We start from the raw sequence: 27,207 nt of genomic DNA on the forward strand, positions 1-27,207 counted from the left end.
ATAAGCAGATGAATAAAAATAGCCTGCCCTTCTCAGAATAAAATTCCAGATTTTTTGACACCAAAATTAAAACAAAAAAAAAATTATTTAAAAAGTTCACATTCCACTTCTCCATGAAAAGATGGAGAATTGCTACAAGGAAAGACACGGCGAAAATCACTCAGAAAGACGGCGAGAAGTGCACATTGAATAGGGTTGCTCGCTTTTGGAGAGCAAAAGTCTCCGTCCAACGCGAGAAAAGCACAAACTCGCCATAAAACATGGCAATTTTTTTCTCATTGAATACTGCCCTTTGACATGTGAAATGCTTGAATTTTACTTCAGTATACCATAGTACATGGGTCTTCAAACTGTGGCCCTCCAGATGTTGTGGAACTACATGTCCCAGCACTAAAAACCTACTATTAATTTGCCAACCCAATAACTTCGAGGAGAGAGGGTCAGTAGTATTGATGAAGGCTTCAGGGCTCCCAAGAATGTCCAGCAAGCCCAAGAACCATCTCCTAAAGTTGATTCAGCTTCAGAATTGGGGAACCACCAATGCAGAGCTTGTTCAGGAATGGCGGCAGGCATTTTTGGCCATGGCTGTACTGTATAAACATTACACAATTATAGTAGTTTTTTCGTGCAGCGCTCCACTCCTTCGTGTGTGCGTGTAGTGGGATACCTGTCATTCATCCTACCTACTGCCCATCCCACCACAAACACACACGAAGGAGCTGAGCGCTGCACCAATAACCTACTATAAATTTACCTACCCAATCCAGACTGGTCACCTGGAAAGTGAAGCAGCTAACACCGAACAACCAAGCACAATGACTTAAAATTACACAATTCTATTCCTAGAAGAACATCGTTGAAGTCATATTTTGTCTCACATGCAGTCTATGGTGGAATTCTATTAGATGTGGTAATTTACCACTGACTAAGTAAATTGTTAGGATTATTCAATTAGAACCCATGGCAGTCCAGAGCAGGCTTGAACCAAAATCTATGTTAAATGGATTGATCTCAGGTGCTGCCAACGTTTTATCAACTAGGTTTCGAACTTTTGCCATATTCTTTGGGCTAACGTGTGACCTCTTATACCCCTTTCACACTAGCCTGAATTCCCGGATTGGCCCCGACTAGCGCTGGTATGCAAGGTTCCTGGGCCAAATTCCCAGGAAAATTTACTGGGAATTCAATCCTGTTGGATAGCAGGGTTGCTCCCAGGACTAGCCCCGGGAGCAACCCGGCATTCCGGCTTGCTTCCATGCCGGCGGCGTCCGATCCGGGCAAGGGGGTCTGGGCAGCAGGCTGGGCGCTTATAGCACTATTTGCCTGGCAGTGGGGTGGAGAGCGCCGCAGGATTTGAGAACACTGGCCTGATGCTCTCAGCCAATCAGCGTCCGGGCAGTCTTTCCAAAATGTTTTCAAATTCTCCCGCCCCGCTGTCTGGCAAATAGCGCCATAAGTGCCCAGCCACAGCTGCTGGATCCCCGCATTCTGGACCCCGCCACCTGCTGCCTTGACCCCACTGCCCCACTCACACCAGAAAATGCAGGGACTAGGCCGGTGTGAAAGGGGCCAACCCGGGAATGTCCCTGCGTGATCCAGGTACCAAATTCCTGGATAAGTCCTTGCATTTTCTGGTGTGAAAAGGGTATAAATTTACTGGGAGACAGAAAGGGGCTACAATTGCAAAGCCCCAGTCATTATATCCTGAGGTTACCACCTCCTGTAAATGATCAGGGCTAATTGAATTCCTCCTATAGTATGTCTGTATACACATTTGCTACATCTGCTTGTCTGCACCATTGATAGAGGTATCCGATCTGTCAGCTTTATGATTGACAGTCAGCTGCATGTGCTGCCATAGTCATCCTGCGCAGCCAGGAAAATGTCTGATTGGCCCGATTATTGCACAGTGTATACTTTAGCTTAAATTCATCACAGATGATGTCTCACAGTAGTTTGAAATGTCATAGTTTATAGATTAGCCCTTAAACATGATTAGCTAGCCAGCAGGGCCGTAGATCGCATCAATGGGTTTGGTGATGGGAGAGTCGTAACCAAATTCTGGGATCATGGTCATACATGTTGAAAAGTAAAACTAAATGTAAATACTATGTACACAGAGGATTGGGACAGATTTTTCCCATCACAGCTCTTAACTCTTTAAATGCCAATTGAATTTGTCAAAATAGGTGTAAAAATTGGCAAACAAAAGTTTTATTCATCATAATGACCTGTAATGTTTACATTATCTAGGAAATATCATTTTTTTTACCCAACATTATTTATTTGAAGTTATATAACAAATGTGAGCGATGTTGGCACTCAACGGTTAAACAAACCCTGACATGTGTAATCAGTAGCCGCTTTGCCCCCTCTCGTTCCTCTGATAGGCCAGATATTTTCAGTAATGGCCTATCTGTGTCGTCTTCCAATTAAAATGTAAGCTGTCTCCTGATCAGACTCCTCCACACCCTCTGCGGTTATTTGGTTTATTTTGCATGTTTCTGTTTTATGTATGTTCTGTCTTTCCCGTTGTACAGCACTGTGGAGCTTTGTGGTGACTTATATATCAATAACGGTCAATTTAGCACTGAATTCTAACATAAATGTGGCATTCACTGCTTATTTGTTAGGATCAGATCTCTGCCCTGAAATGATAGCATTCATAGAAGAAGTGCCATTTCAATGCAATGCTTCCATTTAGTCAAAAGCTGCAATAATATCCAGGGCTAACTTTAGCTTGTTCTATTCGCGGGTGATTTATTGTTCAATAATAAAACTATCGCGCACCTGTGCACAACCTGTTTTTGTAGCTTAAGCATTTTCTATAGAAGTGGACAGAGACGCTTTATGTTTGAACATTTCTGTTTTCAGAAACCGCTGTATTCCTCCACTGAAAGAGACAGAAGGCACTGCGAGAGATGCCTGGGATGATGATGATGATGATGATGGCGATGATGCACCAGTGTGTAATTTTAGAGAAAATAGAGCAAGTACAGAGTTGGATCGAAAACTAAAAGAAGAGCTGCTGGAAGAAAAGACAGATCACCGATACATAGAAATGCAGGTAACTGTTTCAGTGCTATAATAGTAGCGTACTCAATACTGCTTGTGGCATACATTCATACGTACAAAAGGAAATGGCTTTATTGTTCCAACCTGCGTCTGTTCTCAGATATGCATTTACTGAAATAATGACTGTCCTTAAAGTGGAGGGTATTCTCCTTTTTGTATATAGGGAGCAGAGCGAGTGTTTGTAATCTGTTACATCAGGTACTATTACTTATGTTGTAGCATGCATTCCAGCCGACAATGGACTGACTCATCCAAGGTGGCATCTAAGTTATGGGAGGACATTTATAGAAATGTGACTGCAGCTACTGTCCGACTCCTGAAGGTTTTCTAAGTAAAAGGACACAACTGTATGGGGCCACAGCCATGATACTGATACTGCCGCCATTTGTGTAAATAAAAAAAAAATGTATCTACCACCTTCTATAGGCTATAAGCTTGCATGTGAATGGTTGCTATGGGCAACATCTTCACTGCTAAAAAACATGTCCTTGTGTGAATATACCCTTCAGAGCCCATAGGTCCTAGGCCAGTGGTAGCCAACCCTAGCCCTCGAGAGCTACCAACAGTTCACATTTTCCAGACAACCTAGCTGCTGCACTCATTAATCACTGACACATTTTAAAAGATCCACAGATGGAGCTAATTAGTTCACTTGTGATTGTGTGAGGAGACCTGCAAAACATGCACTGTTGGTAGCTCTCGAGGACTAGGGTTGGCTACCCCAGTCCTAGGCTGTATCTGATCTTGTGTTGTTTTATAGATGATTTGACTATGTGTTGCCTATGTGTAGTCCAACATTCTTGTGTGGCTGGATGCGACTATTTGCACCCGGCAATTGCTCCCTTCATATCTGTGGCCATGCATATGTCCGTGCGCACACTAGTCCTATCGCTTCTTGAACATGTCAAACAGTCTCTTATCTCATTTTAACCAAATCTTCCTCTTTATTTCTTTAAATTTATCCCCCCCCCCCCTGTCCCCAGCTATTATCAGTGCCCAAGATCATGCTTCTCACTTAAAGTTCAAGGTTGATAAGATCCATCTTAATATTAGTGATTTTTTCATCCTGCAAATTGATCAACTCCTCCCTTGAACCCAGTGGCATATTCTCTTCATTTGATCCCATAAAAGGAGATCAAATGAAAAGAGCTACTTTACTGCCTCTCCTCTTGATCCTATGTCCTCACAAACCAATAGTGCTCTGTCTCCTGTGCTCTTTAAAGCCTTAGATGCCCATACACGTTACAATGATTGTATACAATATCGCATCTCATCGCACCTCGGTTTTGCGATGAGATCTAGTACAAAAAGTATGTGCAGCACATCTCATCGCAAAACCGAGATGCGATATTGTATACAATAATTGTAACATGTATGGGCACCTTTAACTAAAATCTTTAATCACTCATTCCAGGTATTAGTGATCTCCATGCTTGAGCACAGGTGACCTAATTTGTACCTCAGTTGTTTATCTGCTTGGATATATCTAATGCCTGGACTGTTAACCCTTTGAGTGCCAAGGGAATTTATCAAACTGGGTATGAAAACTGCCAAGCAAACCTTATTAACCCTTTGAGTGCCAATGTTGCTGTGAGAGATTGGGATTGTTTACGCTAGAGAAGAGACGTTTAAGGGGGGACATGCTTTACGTGTACAAATATATTAGGGGACAATATATGGATTTGTCAAACACCCTTTTTACCACAAGGTAGGATTAGATTTCGTTCCCTTAGAAGGAAAACATTTTTCACGGTCAGGGTAAGGAAACTATGGAACTCTCTTCTGGAGAGGTGATGTCGGCAGACACATTAAATACGTTTAAAATAAGGTTGGACAAACATTTAATGGTTAAAACCATCCAGGGGTACAAATAAGAATAAAAAAATCTGTCTTGAAAATAAAATATCAGTATACAATACATAAAATAAGGGTTAAGCTAATAAACCAAGGTTGAACTAGATGGACGCAAGTCTGTTTTCAGCTTTAACTACTATGTAACTATATAGATCCTCAAAATATCCATTAAAATTGCCAGTGCCGCTCACAGCGACAGTTCTTTTTCTGAATGCAATATTTAAATAAACTTCAATTAGTTGATCCCAACTGTAAAATACATCAGAAAAATGCTTGCACTATGCAAATAACTGTTAATAACTGAATTGTATACAATCCCAAGTAATGGGTTGTTAAAGTGTTGCTATACCAATAATGGAGAAATGCATCTTCTGTATAAGTTTGTGCCACAATATCAATGTCCTTCAGTGATTTCCAGTTTTCTTTTTACTTCCAGCAATTTCGTAAAAAGTTGCCCTCTTATGGAATGAAAGAGGTAAGCATATGTTTGCTGTGAAGTACTGCTATTGCTTTGGTTAGTATTTCTGTACTCTTTATTACTACACATCAGAGTTCAAACCCTTTCACTGAGTTACGTTATGCCCTGCCCTACACTACAGGCCCCCATACACTATGCGATTTGGGCCCGATTTCACACGATTCCATCGGATCGGGCTGAGAAAGTGGGTGAAATTGACCCAAATAGCATGTGTCTGACATCCAATCCGATGCACGATCCTATACACATCGGATCAGAGGCGGAGATCATACGTTCCTTAAGATCTCCAGGTCGGACCCTCTTCCGTCGGCAGGGAACATTAGATTTCATGCAATACATTGCATGCAGTAGTACCGAAGGCTTCTCAAGGGGAATTGGATGCGACTTCTCCCGTAAGAGAAGTCACATAGTGTATGGGGGCCTTTAGACTAATTCTGATTTGCATACAAGTTCATCTTGTAATTTATAGCAAACTGTGCATCTGTTGTAGGCTGCATACACACCTTTAAGTATTAAGAAACAAGTCCGAGCCAGTAAGTATCTCTGCTATCTTTCTGCAATAGCTGGGTAGTTGTCAACTGAGCCGCACCAGGACATTCACATTAAGAGAATCGCTATGTGGCTGGGTTTTTTGTGCGTATGTAACCTATTCTGAGTTGTGTGTTTTGTGCCTACCATAAGGAAGGTGTATCTGTCATTGACAGTGAGGATGGCTGCTCTCACAGACAGAACACTGCGGGTGTGCTTTTAAATAGATGCATCTGACTACGGGCATATAGTCGCATTAGCCTTCTGTTTGCAACGGGCACCTGGGACTTTGTTTGCATTATGTGTGAAGCAGGATCAGGCGCTTAGAGGTCAACTGCGTAAATTCCATGTTTGCTGGCACTGGCTGCTCCATTGCTATGATGCAATGGACTAGCATTTGTCGCTAGTCGTTATTACGTGGTAAAAGCCACGTTCTGATGTGCAGGAACTTCTAAGTATATAGAGAGAGTTTGGTTTAGGGACTCTACCATGTAGCAAAAAAGATAACGTACATCGACTTAAAAGCCAAGAGACTTATGCTTCAGGTAGGCTCAGCGCTGGAGACGCCGTCCATCCGAATAGCCTTCGCAAATAGAAGTAGTAGAACCTGAGTTTTATTTGCGAGCGCACGGACTAAGGCGAAATGGGCTGCTGATGTCCTGTGACATCAGCCACCTGTCCCCGGCAGGCATTGGCCCGCCCGCGTACCCATGGGAATGTCCAGCGTTTTCATGAGGACACCCACAATACGCTGGATGTTCCCATGGGATGTCCCTGCTGCTGTCCACCCCCGGACTGCCCTAATGCTTGCGAATGGCTCGGTGACTATGCAAGTCGCCGAAGCCATTCACAAAGGTGAGCTGCACATAATAGACCATGTGCATGCGCAGTCCCCACCGGGACAGGGCCAAACTCACTACATAGCGAGTAATCTAGAATCACGCCCTTACTGTGCAATGCTTTGGAGGCTCCTTCTGTCCTGTCCTATTCAACAGAATAGGCTACTGTTCCTGCCATAAGATTATATGCAGCCAACAGTCAAAAAGTCGACATGAAAAAAGGTAGACACATGAAAAGTTCGACATGAGTTTGCCACAATTCTTTTACATATTTGGGACTTTTTCATACTTTACCATCTATTCTATGTGGACTACAATTGGAAACTGTAAAGTGGCCCGAAGCGTTACACTAATTGGAGGTCCATGTCGACAAGTGTCAACATAAAAAAAAAAATCATGTCTACCTTTTAAATGGTGACCTTTTCACCATACCGACCTATTGCACGTCAACTTATTGACTCTAGCTATACACTGTCTATCTAATAAACCACACCCCATTATGGGTGGCAGGATACCTGGATGGACCTTCCACTTGTTAGGACACAAACTTGGGGTCACATATTTTAATGTTATAACTTGTCTTTAGAATATCGCTTTTACAGCACTTCTGTACTTACCAGTCAGTCATACTGCTTCTATTCTGGCAAACTTTATTTCAAAGCCCAGAAGATGACAATCCTAATAGTTTTTAAGTATAAAAAAGTTGAAGAGTTGAATAGATCATGAAGAAATTGTGATTTCATTAATGATTCCAAACGACTTGATGTTTTTAATGTTTCAATTTCAGGAGATAATTAAAATGATAAATTCCAACCAAGTGCTGGTCATTAGTGGTGAGACTGGTTGCGGGAAGACTACACAAGTAACACAGTTTATTCTGGATGACTATATTGCCAAGGGAAAAGGCTCTGCTTGTCACGTTGTGTGCACTCAGCCTAGAAGGATTAGTGCCATTTCGGTAAGTTATAGCACTATTATCAAATACAATAACGTTTTCACAAGATGGTTTAGCTAAAAGACTGGCGTGGGCAAAAGGGTACATTGATGGCAGATTATTGCCTATATAAATAAGGCTGCCATTTGACATACATTCATTAGACTCGTCTCATAATTGCACTAAAGCATTTTAAGATTTGAAACACAGATTGTACGCTGAAAATCTTAATGATACTCACAGCCTGATTATTTAACAGACATTGCTCTAACTGCTTATGTTCAGGGATACAATAATTATAGTCTATGTAAACTAATAATTAAGTGAGAGTTCGTAACCTCTGTTTGCTGCTAATGATGCTTGCAACTCATTAAATACTTTAGAACTGTGGGGTTAGGAAATTGTGCTAAATATTAGCACAGGATCTTACTTGTTTAGCCTCATCATTGCTGCAAAATATCTTTTCATATTTTATTTTAGCAATTTAAAATGGTCCACATATGTAATTTATTCCTGTAGGTGGCAGAACGCGTGGCTGCAGAGCGAGCGGAACCATGCGGGAAAGGATACAGCACTGGTTATCAAATCCGTCTAGAATGGTAAGATATGTCATTTACTAGCAATTGAGTAGCATTGTCTTTGTCTGTGGAAGATTTAATTGACACCTTGACATATAACACCAAATATTTAGGCATGCTTAATAGTAACTTTCAACCTCTAACCCAGAGGTTCCCAATCTTTTTTGATTCACGGCACCCTAGAGAATCAGAATTTTTTTCACGGCACCCCTAGGTCCAAAAAAATTTATTCGATTGGGTTTATATGCGATTCTTAGTGGCAGTTATGTGGTAAAGGGCAGGATTTGCTTCTGTTTGTACACATTCTATAATTGGCAGCCACCAGCACTGGTTTTGCTCCTAAATAATTAACCATTAATAATTTGAGTTGGTCCTGGACCACCAAGCCGCGGCACCCCTGCATGTGTCCCGAGGCACCCCAGGGAGCCACGGCACACCGTTTGGGAAACACTGCTCTAACCTAAGGACTTAGGAAAGTGAGGAAGGATTAAAGGCAAACAAACATGTATTCAAAAACATTATGCGCAGTGTTACGTTCAATATTAAACTATAAAAATTGTGTGCATTCAATTCAAGGCTTTATCCCCAAACCCGTGATGCATATAAAATAAAAGTCGATCCATCCCGAAAGCCGTGATCTTGGCACATTTGCATTTTGATCGACAGCCGAATGACAGACGGGATTCAATGTCCTGCCTGCCGATCAGCGCAAAGGGGGCATGGCCGCGAAAACAGCCATGGATTGTCAATCTGCGGCAGGGATCGTGACAATCCACGGCCGTTATCGGCAGAACGGGCCCGACCGCTTCTAAAGTCGGGCCCGTTCTGCCGTGATCCCTCTTCAATGTTGTCGGTAAAGACAACATTGAATTGGGACCCGCTGCTATTTCCCGCATCGGGAATATCGGCAGCACATTGAATACCCCCTAAATGGGGAAACCAAGAGTTTCCTTTAAATCTAAAAAATGCATTTATTCAAAATAGCGGTAAATAAAATACTTTCTCCAATATTAAACATTAACAGTGCTCTCGATAAGAAATTAAAAGTTATTTTTAAGTTCTTTAAGTGACCTCCACAATACACTAAATGAAAAGCAATGTTGTTAAGTGCTGTATCAAAAATGGGAAATAATGGGGGAATACAATTTCTCCACAAAGCCGACATTCGATGCACCCAACAAGGCAATTTAATTGTTGCTCAGTTAGGGCTTGCTGAGCTGAAATGTGCAATAAATGTACTTGTTTGGATACTCAAAAAGCACTTTTAGGGTTTTTATGGCTAAACCCGGCCTGTCTGGACATTAACCACCTGGCACAAGAAAGCTCTTGATCACAGTATAAATGGCCATTTTGTGGCTTATTAGCAGTGTGTTTGTAGACTGGGGAAGGAAATCCAAACAAATAGGCCTGAGGTGGGAGTGCGTCTCTCCCTAACCCATAACCTTCAGTGCTGTGTGGAATCACTATGGTCTGCATATTGAATACAATGAGAACTGATATTTAGCGTAATCTTAGGTGCTCTCTGTAGCAGAGCAACATTTGCTAGTAAAAACCAAATCACCTGGGACTAACATCCTGCGAATTAGCCATTTTGGGTCTGTTCAATATAATTTAGGGTAACTAGCAAGTCCATAAGTAAGTAAAATGTTTTTGATTTGCTGAGTAGATAAAGTGAATACATCTTTAAATAACTACTAAAGGAAGCTCTATGTTTCATATAAGCATACAGTAGAAAAATGTTTTGAGCCTTATTGGTGTATTATATTTTTTGTACATTGTTTTTGTACATAATGCATGTAAGACCAGATGTATCAAGCAATGGAGAGTGATAAACAACCAGCCAATCAGCTCCTGTTACAGGCTGGGTTTGAAAAATGACAGGAAGGAGCTGATTGGCTGGCTGTTTATCACTCTCCACTTTATCACTTTTTAAAGCTTGATACATCTGGCCCATTGTTACTTATAATGTGGTAGATTTTTCTCACACTTCATAATTTATTTGTTTTTTAGTCAGTTGCCACGGAAACAAGGCTCTATTTTGTACTGCACAACCGGGATAGTCCTGCAGTGGCTTCAGTCAGACCAGTAAGTGTACCACTACTCAGACATGTGAATGGATTTTTAACATTGAATTCAGACAATAAACACATTTCAAACCAATGTTTTTTTTTTGTTACAGACAATTGGCCAATGTTAGTCACATTGTTATAGATGAAATTCATGAGCGAAACCTGCAGTCTGATGTTCTCATGGCGATTGTAAAAGACCTTGTGAAAAATCGATCTGATCTGAAAGTCATATTGATGAGCGCAACTCTGAATGCAGAGAAGTTTTCTCAGTATTTTGGTTAGTTTACTTTTGGTACCATTGTGAGGCTCTTATGGCACAGTAATATTATTACAGCATTTATTTTCCCACATGCTTATAAATGATAATAGGATTTTCCATACTTCAAAACATCAGCTTGAAAATGTACGCAGCATTTAAGAATAACTCCTGGCATCCTTCACCTTCCCACAGTGGACCTGATTTAAGAGGTGTACACAAACTTGACTTTTATACAGTTACGCGAAGGTCGGCCAATATCTCATGCGTCTAAGGTTGGGTACACACTGCAATGGCCAGCAATCGTGCCAATGTTCGGGACAATTTCCCTTCCCTTAAGCAGATTGCCGGTATACATTACTCAATATAAAGTACATATCGTTCCGTCCTTTATTACACTGCGCCGAATTGCACATAATATCTTCCAGCTGGCTGTGCAGCATTGCCAACCAGAACATTTGCGTTTGACCCGCGGCAGTGCACAATCGCCATGTACACATTAGATGATCAGGATGATTTGCTGTGTCAGTATCGTCTAAGTATATCGTCCTAGGTTGCACTGTGCATGTGCAGCAATGGTTTTGTCATAGCGGTCACAGAGTATTTATTCCCAAAGGGATTGACGTTCAGGGACCATTTGTGTGCAGTTACAGGTGGTGCATGGATGGTGTAATGGTTCGCATTGAACTCATGGATTTGATTCCGACCATGGCCCTATTTGTGCAAAGTTTGTATGTTCTCCACATGCTTGTGTGGTTTTCCTCCAGGTACTCCAGTTTCCCCCCACAATCCAAAAATATACAGGTAGGTTAATTTGCTCCCAACAAAATTTAGCCCTAAAATAAATATGTGCATGTGGTAGGGAATATAGCTTGTATGCACCACTGGGACAGGGACTGATGTGTAATATTCTCTGTAAAGCGCTGCGGAATATGTGTGCGCTATTTAAATATAGTGTGTCTCAGCCTGTGACTGCCATCTCATACACAGCTACAATGTCCTTAGTGTCTTTTTATGGCCATGCTGGGTGACTGTAGGACTACTTAGACTTTCAATAATGGGCTGATCTGTGACCTATGTTGGCCTATGTATTCAGCTACTGTGACCTGCAAAGCTGCCAGCTGGTGCCTCAATAAAAATCCCGATGGCTACAATATTTACATATTTTCACACATTTCGGTATACAAATATTTAGCAGCACATAGTAGCATACATTTCTGTCCTGTGTGTGTAAGAGGGGGTACTGAGAGATCTCGCCTGCTTGTGTGATGCAATCACCAGACAGCAGCAATTATTTCTTCTTTTTCAGAACATTCTAAATAAAATATTCTGTTCTTTTTAAGATGAAGTGTTCAGGTCTTGGCCCCTTTACATCAAATTCTGTTGCTATCACCATTATGTAAATAAAGTAATATAAAAGTAATTTAATATATAAATAATGTACCTGCTCATGCATTTTTATGTGCAATATTTTCTTTTCCTTGTAAAACATACAATTGTTAAATGATAAATATCTTTCTCTTCGTGTGCTCCTGTGCCTTAGAGAGGCTTCATTCCGAGTGTAATGCTTTGTAATGCAATGCCATGAGGCCTTCATTACAGGCTGACCCTGCCGGCATCTATGGATGATGCATCATTAGAACTGCCGAGCAGCAAATATGACAGTTCATTTATTGATATACACAGTATGTGCTGATAATGAATGCCTGACAAACCGGCTTCTACATTATATCAGTGACCTGGCTTATGCACATGCTGCTAAAAGGGTTGCCATCGTGTCATAGAAGGTATATTTAATAAAATTGTTCAATTGCAATATTATCCCCTAAACAGATGATCCCAACAGCAAGCCGACTTTTCCTACTGGCTGTCCGTTACCTGTTCCGTTATATGCGTTTGTATCATTAGACACTGGCTTATAATACAACCACTAACTGGATAAAATGTCATTAACTATGATCCTTCTTCATTCAGGCCACTGTCCAATGCTGCATATTCCAGGATTTACGTACCCTGTTCAAGAATATCTCTTGGAGGATGTTATTGAAATGATACAGTAAGTATGTTTTCTGCTTTTTTTATTTCCTAAATCATGTTACAAGAGCCATTGAATAGATGCAATTTATAAAACAAATGGTTGTTACATAAGGGACAAAATTGTGTGTGTGTGTGTATGCGTTCTCATTTCTGCATTGGTGCCTACTTGGAATGCCAAGTCTATTTCTGCTTTCGATCCCGATGCCACAGGGCCACTGGACCACAGGGGATCGAATCATCATCAAATGCAGCTAACACTTTGCGATTCAGAAAATGACAGTGAATTGTACCGTGCTTGCGCAACATTAATCTTCTGCTCATCTCTTCCATGTTCAATTTTTTATAATGATCAGTGACTCAACTCTGACCTTCACAGCTTATTTTTCCCCCGAACAAAAACGATGAATGAAAAGTATCATTGAAATTTGATGAGATGTGTTTTCATGTATATCATTTCTTTTCCCCTTAAGTTATACTCCTAAGGACAAAGACAGCAGGCCGAGGTACAAGAAGGGGTTTATGCAAGGACATACGGTGCGTACAGAAAAAGCAGAAAAGGAAGAATTGTACAGAGAACGGTTTCCGGAATTTATAAGGAGGCTTCAGGGAAGGTGAGTAACAAATACTTATATTTGTCAAAATCTATTGAAGCTTGTTTCAGCCAAATTATTAAAAAATAAGCTTTTTAACTGACCCCCTGCATATGCGGTGTCCCACTCCTTAGGTTTTTGTAGTGAAATGGAAACGGCGTGTGCAGCCACTAAAGCAGCAAGGCTCGTGGCTAAATTCAGCGGGCTCCCTGTATTAGCTGCGAGCTTCGCTGTTTGGGGGAATCCTCGTCGTCTTCTGACATTGAGAATTCCACCAGAACATAGAATAGGGTGAGTGGCCAGCGCGGGGGTTAAACGGTAGGGATCTCTTGTTTTCGGTGATCCTTGCCATTTATCGCCTTCGCCGGCTGCATTGAATATAGCCCATAGTCTAAAAAAAAATGTACGTTGGCAATTACTTTTCAACTCTTGTAAATCTGCTGTGATTGCAATATTGGGGTTTCTTTTTTCATAATCATTCCACCTATTTAATAAATGAACTGTTTGAATAAAAACCACATTGATTTCACTTTGAGAATATTGAAATCAGTACCTTCATAGAAAACTTCCACTTTATAAAAATATCCCATTAAATCCCCATAATAATAGCTAATATTTTTAAGGATATGATTTATATATATATATTCAGTTCGAAGTCTCCATACACTAGAATTTTTATATATATTTTTTATATATATGTTTGTTCCATGATTGTCTATTTATAGGATGCAATATATGCGTATATATATGTATTCGTTTACTGTACATGAATCATTAGAGTGTTGATTGTCGTTGTCGCTAACTGAGAGCCATTCCTTTTTTTAAAAAATGTATTACACTTAAGCCTTACACCATTTTTATATTATAATTTTTTTAAAGAAAGAAATAATGAACTTTTTTAAAAATAATGAAATTCTAAAGTATACTGCCTTTAGTTTTTAAATCCTTCTTTTTCACTGACATTATATAGGCTTTTGTGCAGAAAGTGTCAGATGGCATACCTACACGGTAAATATTATATACAGACCGTGTCAGACGTTGCACTGCAATTTCTATTGGCTAGTGCTTAACCGGCCTCTCAGTTTGATTGACAACTGACTTACTATGTAAGGAGGATGAACGTAGACAGTAGCCACGCCCTCTGACGAAGTCCGCAGTGACGAAACGCGTCAAGGCGTGGCCTGCTACGTTCAACCAGCTTCACTCACTGGACGGCTGCTTCTCCGGTATCCCGAGTTCATGCTGCGCAACCCAGCGTTAGCACCTACAGAGACCCGGTAGATATGACAGTACGGACCGTGTGAGCTGCATTTGCCTGTTTGGTACATGTTTTTAACCTTGTGGTAGCCAGCCCACACAGCCCTTGTTTTAGGTACGAGCATTTGTATGTAGTACCGTGGAGTGTGTATACTCCGATTAAAAACTCTTTTAATACACCAGGTAGCGCTCTCTTCCTTTTCCTTGTTCTACTATGATTTATATATATAAACAAAAAAGATATTCTTTTCATTTTCTCCAGGTACTCCGATGAGACTATCAATGTCCTGGAAAATATAGATGATGAGAAGGTCGATCTCCATCTGATTTTAGAGCTTATAAAACATATTGTTCTGAAGGGGGAGGTGAGTATTAAATCCTGCATCTATACTCCTGATTTATCTTGGTATAAAGGTGAAGCAGGATGATTTATACCTGAACGATGCATGTGTGTACAGTATAATACCCCCCACAGTTTGTAACATGACAGGAGCTGAGTGGTTGGAACTTCATCGCGCTCCACATTATCATTATTCAAGGTTTAGTAAATATACCCCTAAGTCACCTGTGCTCAAGCATGGCTATCCTGAAAATCTGAACTTCAATGGCAGAATTTAGGAAACTATGGTTAGGCGCTTGCTGACGGTATGTGTGGAGATATATGCAGTATAAATCACTAAAGAGTTCTGTCATATACAGTAGTTGGCTTTTCATATATTGGATAATGCTATTACTGCCATCTGGTAAAGGTTTGCAGTAACCATTGTCATTTTGTTTTTCGGTGTAGGATGGTGCCATCTTAGTGTTTCTCCCAGGCTGGGATAATATTAGCACCTTACATGACTTACTGATGTCACAGGTCATGTTTAAATCTGGTAAGAAACATTTACTATCCTATGCTGGAGCTTCTGCAAACTGTATAATATGAAGGATGACCATTACCGAGACCAACCCTTTGATATAAATAAATAATAGAAAAATCTAAAAATGCTGTAATGTTAGTTATTGTATGCTATAGCATTATAGCTTATTGTTGATTGCATAAAATGAAATGTAAATCGAATACTAGTTTTGTGGCTGCAACATGTGGTGCAGACAGGTCAGCTTTCTCAGGCAGACTAGTAAGACTGGTATTTTGATTTTTTACATGTTCCCAATGTTTTGTTTAAATATATATGTATGTATATATATATATATATATATATATATATATATATATATATATATATATATATATATATATATATATATATATATATAGTCACTCTCCAATTGCACTAAAAGTGCAAAAGATAGGACCAGCACATCCAATAAATAGTCAAAAGCAGCATTTAATAGAACATGAAGAAGGTACTCATCTGTACAACAGGCATAGGCAGCTTATTCCATATTGAAGCAGCATGACAGTACAGCCAAAGAGCCAAGCATGTACCCTGACGGGCCGTTTCGGCGCACACGCGCCTTTCTCAAAGGGTAACCACAATTGCAAGGGTCTGGATGGTACATATAAGCAGAGGGACCATACCATTACTCACCTATAGCAGGTACATCACCGCGCTTTCCCGCTCCATGTTGCCGTCCGTCTCCCGCCGCCATTCCCATCAACCGCGTCATCCTCCTCCCTCCGGAACCAAAGAACCGGAAGTGGAACTAATGAGACGGTCGTAGGATGTGGGGGACCATGAAGACTGGCGCACAGACCGGAAAACGTCAGCGGCGCGTCACCGTTGCTATGGTAACCCGGTATTTCACCAATGTTCAAACACAAAAAGAAATATGCATAAATTTATCGCACAAATTGGAACTATATTAACCATATGTGTATAAGGCAGTGCTCATCTTATAAGATACATTATCATTTAGTTATTCGCACGCTATGTTATAACTAAGTTCCATCATGGTTGCGACAGGAAAAAATAAAACTTAACATAAAGAACAAAGGAAACTTATAGAAAACATCTAAAAGCACACTAGAAAAACAGGATAAATAGAAACTGTCTAGATTTAGACCCAGGATCATATTATGATCCAACGGGCTCCATCAGGTATCCACCCAATATGTCTATATAAATATTGACATATTAATTTCCTCATTCAGTCCTTGCGGAGCCAATGAACGAAGATTGTATATCCACTGGCTCTCACGTTGGAGGAGTCTCTTGTGTCTATCTCCCCCGCGTCTCAACGGGGGGATATGGTCAATGGGCATGAACTTGAATTCGTTCATTTTGTGTCCAAAATTGGCGTAATGCCTTGCAACGGGAGGAGTAGTATTTTCAATTTTAAGTAGTGCTTTTTTCACAGAGGATCTGTGGGCTCCAATCCTTTCTTTCAGTGTACGCACTGTTTTGCCCACATACACTTTTTGACATGGACACATCACGATGTACACCACGTATCTTGTGTTACAGTCCATGCGATGTCTCAACTCATATGTCCGACCCGTCAGAACATGCTGCCAGCTGCTGCCTGTGATTATATGCTTGCAATTGACGCACCCCGAGCATCTAAAGGAGCCTTTTCTGCCACCAAGCCACGTTTCAGCTCTGTCCACTCTGGGACTAATGTCTGAATAGACAATGCGTTGTTTTATGTTCTGGCTTCGTTTGTAGCAAAACATCGGGGGTCTTCTACACATATCCCCTATTGCGGGGTCCGAGCTAAGGATGTGCCAATGTGTCATCATAGCTGACCGCAGTTTACCAGACGTTATCGAATATGTATTAGAGAACATCATCCTATCCTCCTTATCCTTCCTCTTAGCTGTCACACTGAGGAGGTCTTCCCGTTTTAAAGCAAGGCATCTCTCTCTCGCACGCTCAACATCCTTCTTCGCATAACCTCTTTCCAAGAAGCTTTTACCCATATGGGTGAGGACACTAGTAAGTTCATTTTGACATGAGGTGATTCGTACTGCCCTAAGTAATTGGGCATACGGAAGCCCGGCTTTTAGTGGTTGAGGATGAAAACTAGTTGCTAAAAGCAGACTGTTCTTGTCCGTAGGCTTCCTATACAGTCGTGTAACGAATCGGTCTTCCACTATCGACACAGAGACGTCCAAAAAATCTATGGACAATGGACTAACATTATGGGTGAACCTGATGGAGCCCGGGAGGGCATTCAGCTGCCCAACGAATTCACCAAGGAGCTCGACACTACCCGTCCAAACAAAAAACAAATCATCGATGTACCGCACGTACATCGAAATGAAAGAAGAAAATTTGGCATCTGACATAATATGGCGTTGTTCGAAATCATACATAAACAGGTTCGCGTACGATGGGGCCATGTTTGACCCCATCGCGGTCCCCTTCAACTGTAAATAAAAATTATTATCGAAAAGAAAATAATTTTTGTGTAATATGACTTCAATAAGCAAAAGCAAAAACTCAGATGCAGGACCATTGTAGTGCGAGCTCCCAATGATGACACGTCGAATGGCAGCCACTCCCTCCTCGTGGCCTATATTTGTGTATAAGCTGGTGACATCCATTGTCACCAGCATACTGTTGGAGAGTGGCCTGTCAAACATCATCAGCTTATTCAAGAAGTGGGTGGTGTCCCGTAACCAGTACGGGGTATTCTGGACCACAGATTGGAGGTGGAAATCCACGTATTGGGAAATAGGTTGGCATAACGAGCCAATTGAAGAAATAATCGGCCGCCCGGGGGGCGCTACCATGGACTTGTGTATTTTGGGTAGGACATAGATGAGGGGAATACGCGGAAACTCCTGTGTAAGGAACTCCGCGATCCCCTCATCTATCCACCCATTAGACAGTCCTAAACTGATAACAGAGTCAATTTCTGCTTTATACTTGCAAGTAGGATCAGATAATAGTTTTTTATAACAAGTACCGTCCATCAGTTGACGCATCACCTCCTTTACATATGCCTCATGGTCCAACACAACTATCCCCCCGCCTTTATCGGCGGGGCGGATAATGATGCTTTTATTCTCACGCAGGGACTTTAATGCCATCTCCTCCTCATGTGAGATATTGGACCGCTGGACATGCGCTTTCCTTATTACAGGAAGTATGTCTTTGCGCACCAGCCGCATAAAGGTCTCAATTGAGGCATTGTTACTCGGAGGGTCAAAGGTGGAGCGTACCTTAAAAGGGTTGACATTAGTGCCCTGTATCTCAGTACTCTGTTTGGAGAAATGGTCTTTCAACCTAAGTTGCCTATGGAAACGGTACAGTTCAGTTTCGCAGTCAAATACATTCTGTTTGAAGGTTGGGACGAACGTGAGTCCCCTATTCAGAACCTTCAATTCTGCGGGTGATAAAGTATGTTTAGAAAGGTTAAACACCATTATTTCCCCTTCCCCTTCCGGCCTTTTGATTTTTCTATGTTTGGAACCTCCCCTCCTACAGGGTTTTTTCCTCTCGGCCGATTGCGAGTGGAGGTTCCTGCCCCTAAAAAAGGCGCAGTTGCACCCCTAGGGGGTAATTCAGATTCACTCTGGGATGAATCCACATCAGTGGCCGGAAGGGGAAGGGGAAATAATGGTGTTTAACCTTTCTAAACATACTTTATCACCCGCAGAATTGAAGGTTCTGAATAGGGGACTCACGTTCGTCCCAACCTTCAAACAGAATGTATTTGACTGCGAAACTGAACTGTACCGTTTCCATAGGCAACTTAGGTTGAAAGACCATTTCTCCAAACAGAGTACTGAGATACAGGGCACTAATGTCAACCCTTTTAAGGTACGCTCCACCTTTGACCCTCCGAGTAACAATGCCTCAATTGAGACCTTTATGCGGCTGGTGCGCAAAGACATACTTCCTGTAATAAGGAAAGCGCATGTCCAGCGGTCCAATATCTCACATGAGGAGGAGATGGCATTAAAGTCCCTGCGTGAGAATAAAAGCATCATTATCCGCCCCGCCGATAAAGGCGGGGGGATAGTTGTGTTGGACCATGAGGCATATGTAAAGGAGGTGATGCGTCAACTGATGGACGGTACTTGTTATAAAAAACTATTATCTGATCCTACTTGCAAGTATAAAGCAGAAATTGACTCTGTTATCAGTTTAGGACTGTCTAATGGGTGGATAGATGAGGGGATCGCGGAGTTCCTTACACAGGAGTTTCCGCGTATTCCCCTCATCTATGTCCTACCCAAAATACACAAGTCCATGGTAGCGCCCCCCGGGCGGCCGATTATTTCTTCAATTGGCTCGTTATGCCAACCTATTTCCCAATACGTGGATTTCCACCTCCAATCTGTGGTCCAGAATACCCCGTACTGGTTACGGGACACCACCCACTTCTTGAATAAGCTGATGATGTTTGACAGGCCACTCTCCAACAGTATGCTGGTGACAATGGATGTCACCAGCTTATACACAAATATAGGCCACGAGGAGGGAGTGGCTGCCATTCGACGTGTCATCATTGGGAGCTCGCACTACAATGGTCCTGCATCTGAGTTTTTGCTTTTGCTTATTGAAGTCATATTACACAAAAATTATTTTCTTTTCGATAATAATTTTTATTTACAGTTGAAGGGGACCGCGATGGGGTCAAACATGGCCCCATCGTACGCGAACCTGTTTATGTATGATTTCGAACAACGCCATATTATGTCAGATGCCAAATTTTCTTCTTTCATTTCGATGTACGTGCGGTACATCGATGATTTGTTTTTTGTTTGGACGGGTAGTGTCGAGCTCCTTGGTGAATTCGTTGGGCAGCTGAATGCCCTCCCGGGCTCCATCAGGTTCACCCATAATGTTAGTCCATTGTCCATAGATTTTTTGGACGTCTCTGTGTCGATAGTGGAAGACCGATTCGTTACACGACTGTATAGGAAGCCTACGGACAAGAACAGTCTGCTTTTAGCAACTAGTTTTCATCCTCAACCAATAAAAGCCGGGCTTCCGTATGCCCAATTACTTAGGGCAGTACGAATCACCTCATGTCAAAATGAACTTACTAGTGTCCTCACCCATATGGGTAAAAGCTTCTTGGAAAGAGGTTATGCGAAGAAGGATGTTGAGCGTGCGAGAGAGAGATGCCTTGCTTTAAAACGGGAAGACCTCCTCAGTGTGACAGCTGAGAGGAAGGATAAGGAGGATAGGATGATGTTCTCTAATACATATTCGATAACGTCTGGTAAACTGCGGTCAGCTATGATGACACATTGGCACATCCTTAGCTCGGACCCCGCAATAGGGGATATGTGTAGAAGACCCCCGATGTTTTGCTACAAACGAAGCCAGAACATAAAACAACGCATTGTCTATTCAGACATTAGTCCCAGAGTGGACAGAGCTGAAACGTGGCTTGGTGGCAGAAAAGGCTCCTTTAGATGCTCGGGGTGCGTCAATTGCAAGCATATAATCACAGGCAGCAGCTGGCAGCATGTTCTGACGGGTCGGACATATGAGTTGAGACATCGCATGGACTGTAACACAAGATACGTGGTGTACATCGTGATGTGTCCATGTCAAAAAGTGTATGTGGGCAAAACAGTGCGTACACTGAAAGAAAGGATTGGAGCCCACAGATCCTCTGTGAAAAAAGCACTACTTAAAATTGAAAATACTACTCCTCCCGTTGCAAGGCATTACGCCAATTTTGGACACAAAATGAACGAATTCAAGTTCATGCCCATTGACCATATCCCCCCGTTGAGACGCGGGGGAGATAGACACAAGAGACTCCTCCAACGTGAGAGCCAGTGGATATACAATCTTCGTTCATTGGCTCCGCAAGGACTGAATGAGGAAATTAATATGTCAATATTTATATAGACATATTGGGTGGATACCTGATGGAGCCCGTTGGATCATAATATGATCCTGGGTCTAAATCTAGACAGTTTCTATTTATCCTGTTTTTCTAGTGTGCTTTTAGATGTTTTCTATAAGTTTCCTTTGTTCTTTATGTTAAGTTTTATTTTTTCCTGTCGCAACCATGATGGAACTTAGTTATAACATAGCGTGCGAATAACTAAATGATAATGTATCTTATAAGATGATGAGCACTGCCTTATACACATATGGTTAATATAGTTCCAATTTGTGCGATAAATTTATGCATATTTCTTTTTGTGTTTGAACATTGGTGAAATACCGGGTTACCATAGCAACGGTGACGCGCCGCTGACGTTTTCCGGTCTGTGCGCCAGTCTTCATGGTCCCCCACATCCTACGACCGTCTCATTAGTTCCACTTCCGGTTCTTTGGTTCCGGAGGGAGGAGGATGACGCGGTTGATGGGAATGGCGGCGGGAGACGGACGGCAACATGGAGCGGGAAAGCGCGGTGATGTACCTGCTATAGGTGAGTAATGGTATGGTCCCTCTGCTTATATGTACCATCCAGACCCTTGCAATTGTGGTTACCCTTTGAGAAAGGCGCGTGTGCGCCGAAACGGCCCGTCAGGGTACATGCTTGGCTCTTTGGCTGTACTGTCATGCTGCTTCAATATGGAATAAGCTGCCTATGCCTGTTGTACAGATGAGTACCTTCTTCATGTTCTATTAAATGCTGCTTTTGACTATTTATTGGATGTGCTGGTCCTATCTTTTGCACTTTTAGTGCAATTGGAGAGTGACTATTTTGAATTTATGACCTGGCACTCCCCACCATCCTAATGCTAGTGTGCGTCTCCCATCTGTAACATATATATATATATATATATATATATATATATATATATATATATATATATATATATATATATATATATATATATATATATATATATATATATATATATATATATCCACATAGTATTTTATGAAGGTATATTATGGCATTATATTTTTAGGACATTGTTTTTGTCAGAGTTGTGAAGCTAATTTTTATTTATTGTGTGTGCATTTTAGGAGTGTGATGTAGTTTTACTAGTTGCCAACAGATAGCAGTGTTTCGGCGTCACACGGACACTAGACATCTATATATACTAGACATCTATATATAGCCTCAAGTCAACTAAACTGTTTTCCTATAAATCTCCCCCTCCCTTGCTTACATATCTCTTGTATACTTAAAACCTCTTGATTGTATCCTACTATTATGTCACTTCCAACTCCTTTTTCCCATTTGTTATCCAGCTGTGTTGCGATGTGTCAGGGTATATTAGTGTGGGTTGTGTGCACTTTATGATTAATACAGAGATACCCGGACTCTGTATTCTACAGAATAAAATAGTTTTTCCTAGTGACTTTTAACCTATCCCTATAGAATGAATATATGTTTTTCTGTTGAGTCCTTTTAAGGTGCCCACACACTAGAACGATTTTTTGGCCAATTGGCTGATTTCCGATAAATCGATTTAACAAAAGATCCATAGGAACGTACACGGGATCTTAAGAAAAATCTTTGGTAAAGATGTGCACTTTCCTGAAATCTTTTGTCCAGGACAGGCAAAAGATTTGACGGCTAATTTATGCGCACATCTTATGATCGCAGATCTTTCTTGTGTGTTTGCACCTTTACACTTGAATAATTCTCTGCATTGTTTTCTTTAGAATGGTTCATCATTATCCCTTTACATTCATTGATGCCAACTGTAAATCAGACAGAGGTATGTCACTAAACTATTTCTCATCCAGAGAAGCTTTAGCCACCAGGATAATCCATATACCTTCCTGTTAGCCTGAAACGTTGTTATACTATTGCTTAGCCTGATGGGGAACACTAGAGAAAAACCCTTAAGGTGCCCACACACTAGAAAGAATAAATTAGCCTTCAAATCTTATGTCCGTCCTGTACAAAAGCGCACACCTTCACCAAAGAGTTCTCTTAAGATCCCATGTGCATTCCTATGGATATTTTGCTAAATATTCTGATCTTTTATGCAGCATGTAAGATCAGAAGATTTAGCAAAAGATCCGCGGGAGCGCGCATCTGATCGAAATTGGCCAATCAGCAAAAAAATCATTCTAGTGTGTGGGCACCTTAACTGCTGGAATGTTTCTTTGTGTTACATATTCCAAGTTACACTTTGGTGTGCTTTGCATATTTTTATGCTTATTACTAGAGGGTATACGGTTCGACACATATTAGATCAACATGCATTGGGTCGACCACTGAAGGTCGACATCGCTATTGTCGACAGAAGCATTAGGTTGGTAATGGATAGGTCGACAAGATTTTTTTTTTTTTTTAGCCGACATGCCAATAGGCAGTATTTCATGTCCTACCATCCACAAGTGTGTGCCGAGCGTAGCGTAAAAAAAAAAAAAAAAACACGCAAAAAACTCATGTCGACCTTTTGACTGTCAATCTAGTCATTGTTGACCTAATACTTGTGTCAGCCTTCCAACCCTGTCGACCTTAGCTATGTCGACCTTCAGTGGTCAACCCCATGCATGGTGACCTAATATTGGTTGACCCTATTACCCTTAACCTACTGCAGTGATGGCTAACCTTGACACTCAGCTGTTGTTGAAATATACATCCCAGCATGCCCTGTATCAGTTTAAGCATGGCCAAAGAGTAAACATTTAGCAGGGCATGCTGGGATGTGTAGTTCAACAACAGCTGGAGTGTCAATGTTAGCCATCACCGACCTACTAGAATAGATAGTATTACCTGTAATGGCAATCACTGAGAAAGCAAGAGTGTTTAGGTGTGATCCTCTTTTCAGATGAGTTATTAACATAGTTATCTATCTTATCAACTTGGATTTTATTATATAATTCATGTAAATGCCATAATTAGTTTTATATATTTTTAAGTACATGGATGTATAGGGCTAGATTATAACGCTTGGAAGGAGATGGGAAATATGTAGTTGGGGAGAGAGAGAGAGAGATAAAGGACAAACCAATCAGTTTCAGACACAGCCTGTAATATTGCACTTAGGAACTGATTGCCTGTTACTTTATCTCTCTTCAGAGCTTAGTACATCTCTTCCATTTACTGCTGACAAATTAAGTACCAGCCAGTCAGCTTCTAACTGTCATTTCCTCTACCTCCCCATGGCAGCCAACACATGGGTATTCCCCCTTATAGATAGATATCTCGAAAGGAAAAGAAAAGACACTGCCCCTATATAAGGCCCGCCCCCTCAAGGCTCTGTGTCTCTTTTTTTTTTTTTTCCTTTCCAGGTTGATGGAGGCTTACCCTGTGAAGTGCTGCAGCCTTCCCTGCTGCCTAGTGCAGTAGGGGTTTAGGCAGAACTTTTTTTCTGATGGTCTCCCCCTTCCTAGTGCAGTTAGGGACTGCTGAAATTATTTTTTTACCTGCGGGGTCCAAGTGACCAAGGGCGGGTGCTTCACCCTGTTGCCGCATGCTGTCAGAAGGGCGCCTGGTGTTCCGCGTGGTCCTGGTGACGCGGCGGCCGTTACACACCTGGTGATGAGCGGGACAGGAGAGGTGCCCGGAGCAGCTGGTGGGTGTCCGTCGACTAGGCGGGTGCAGAGATCTGACGCCGCAAGCAACCAGAGCCGCGGGATGCAGCATGTGACGTCATCGTCCGGCGCGGGAGAGCAATGGGCATCTGGCGTCACCAGGAAGCACCCACAGCGCTGGACGCCACATCGGGGCATATATAAACCGCCTTCGGTCCCAGGAGGATGGTGCAGGGAGCGGGTGTGACACCAACGGACCTGGACATGAAATGCCGGCAAGAAAGAGAAGCCTTTATGGACAGCCTGAAAACAATGATAGCCCAAGGGGTAGTCGTCATGGTCCCAAAAGAACAGGAAAAACAGGGTTGGCATTCCAGGTTTTTCATTGTAAATAAAGCCACAGGTGGATTCAGGTCCATATTGAACTTGAGAAGGCTGAATTCTTATGTACAGGTGCAGAGGTTCAAAATGGAATCGATACGGTCGATCCTACCAGATATCAAGAAGAATTATTTTCTCACAACTATCGATTTTAAAGACGCTTACCTACACATTCCTATTTATCCAGAACATCAGAAGTATTTAATGTTTCGTCTAAGAGGAATAACATACCAATTTACATTGCTGCCGAACCGTTGTAAAGAACGTTCACAAAAGTTCTGTTTGTACTTATAGCCAACCTCAGGCAAGAAGGGATATTGATACGGCCATACTTGGACGACTTGCTAATCATAGCACGATAAGAAGAGTTAGCACATCGGCATACACAAGAGTCAGAATATTTAAAGCAACACGGATGGCTCATAAATGTAAAAAAGAGCCAGTTAATGCCAACTACGGAGGAAAAATATCTAGGGGTCCTGGTGGATACAAGGACAATGACGGTGGTTCTGACTAAAGAAAGAAGAGACAAGATAAGAAAATAAATTATGGATCTCTTGGCAAAGAGAGTGGTACGATCAGGAGATTGCTTAACAATTCTGGGCCTTATGGCCGCGGCACTAGACACAATTATGTGGGCAAGGTTTCACACGAGAGTGCTCCAGAACTGCTTTCTGTCCCAGTGGCACGGGGACAGAAAGAATCTCAGCCAGAGGATATACCTGTCAAGAGGGGCTCAAGCAAACCTCAAATGGTGTCTGAGTACAGGAAGACTTCGGCAAGGAAGATCATTCGCAACAGGGGAGCAAGTAGTTCTGACAACCGACGCCAGTCAGACAGGATGAGGCACTGTGCAGGATTAGCAGCTCAAGAAGAATGGGGGAGAAGTCCCTGCCAAGCCCACTTGAACTTGAGTGAAATGAGGGCGGTAATGTTAAGATGCATGTCTTTTCAATCCCATTTGTGTCAAAAGGACGTAGTAGTCAGGTCGAACAATCAGGTAGTGGTCGCATATATCAACAAACAGGGCGGTAGCAGAAGTATGATGTTGGCAGGAAAAAGGATCAGCTAGTGGATGCCCTCAGCAGAACACCATTGAGACCAGAAGAATGGGAGCTGTCTCAGGAGACATTCAATGCACTAATAAAGAGATGGAGTCTACCTCAGGTGGACTTGATGGCAACAAGATTCAACGCAAAAGTTCCCGTCTTCATATCAAGACACTGGGAACCAGGGGCCTGGCAAGTAGATGCACTTATGTTCAAATGGGGAAGGGATCTGATGTATGCATTTCCACCATTCCCGGTAATCCCAAGGCTTCTGGGCAAAATACAAAGAGAAGAGGCCACAGTTATCGTCATTATACCCTTCTGGCCAAGAAGATCATGTTTCCCCAGGATGGCGATAGACACACCATGGAGGCTACCAAATCGAAGCGATTTGTTACGTCAGGGGAAGTGTGCAGTCTCTGCCAGCCAAGTGGAAATGGGCGGCATGGCTGTTGAAATCAGAGCCCTGGTAGAGAGAGGTTTTTCAAGTAAGGTTGTAAATACACTGTTGAAAGCTAGAAAAACATCAACGTCAGGGACATATTATAAGATCTGGAAGACGTATATTCAATTTTTCAGAACAAACAACGGAGATCCGAGGTCGATACCTATGATCTTGGAGTTCTTACAGGCAGGCCTAGACAGGAAACTATCAGCAAGCTCTTTGAAAGTACAAATGTCAGCACTCAGAGCTATGTTGGATATGAAGATAGCGGAGGACAAGTATGTGAAAAGGTTTTCTGCAAAGAAAATAAGGCCTACATTTCATAATCCTATGGCACCTTGGGACCTGAACCTGGTACTGAACGTATTGACGGAACACCCTTTCGAGCCACTGGAGGAGGTATCTATCAAGTTCCTTACAGCTAAAGTAGCCTTCTTGGTGGCCATTACGTCGGCTAGAAGGGTGTCAGAGCTACAGGCCCTGTGGGCAGAGGAGCCGTTCCTGAATTGTTTTGAGGAAA

The 27,207-nt window shown here is 41.9% G+C and overlaps 1 protein-coding gene across 1 annotated transcript in view; it reads left to right on the forward strand.

Annotated features, from left to right (window-relative positions):
* DHX36 (DEAH-box helicase 36) overlaps positions 1–27,207 on the forward strand; it is a 62,011-nt gene that overhangs the window by 17,157 nt on the left and 17,647 nt on the right. Inside the window, exons 3-13 of the mRNA XM_083177903.1 lie at positions 2,875–3,067; positions 5,366–5,404; positions 7,562–7,732; positions 8,228–8,307; positions 10,297–10,371; positions 10,466–10,632; positions 12,586–12,667; positions 13,119–13,259; positions 14,758–14,860; positions 15,283–15,370; positions 22,986–23,041. Coding sequence (XP_083034029.1) covers positions 2,875–3,067; positions 5,366–5,404; positions 7,562–7,732; positions 8,228–8,307; positions 10,297–10,371; positions 10,466–10,632; positions 12,586–12,667; positions 13,119–13,259; positions 14,758–14,860; positions 15,283–15,370; positions 22,986–23,041 — 1,195 coding nt within the window. The remainder of the gene's footprint in view (positions 1–2,874; positions 3,068–5,365; positions 5,405–7,561; positions 7,733–8,227; positions 8,308–10,296; positions 10,372–10,465; positions 10,633–12,585; positions 12,668–13,118; positions 13,260–14,757; positions 14,861–15,282; positions 15,371–22,985; positions 23,042–27,207) is intronic.

This window comes from Crinia signifera, chromosome 3, assembly GCF_055691185.1.
Source record: "Crinia signifera chromosome 3, ASM5569118v1, whole genome shotgun sequence".
Lineage (NCBI taxonomy): Eukaryota > Metazoa > Chordata > Amphibia > Anura > Myobatrachidae > Crinia > Crinia signifera.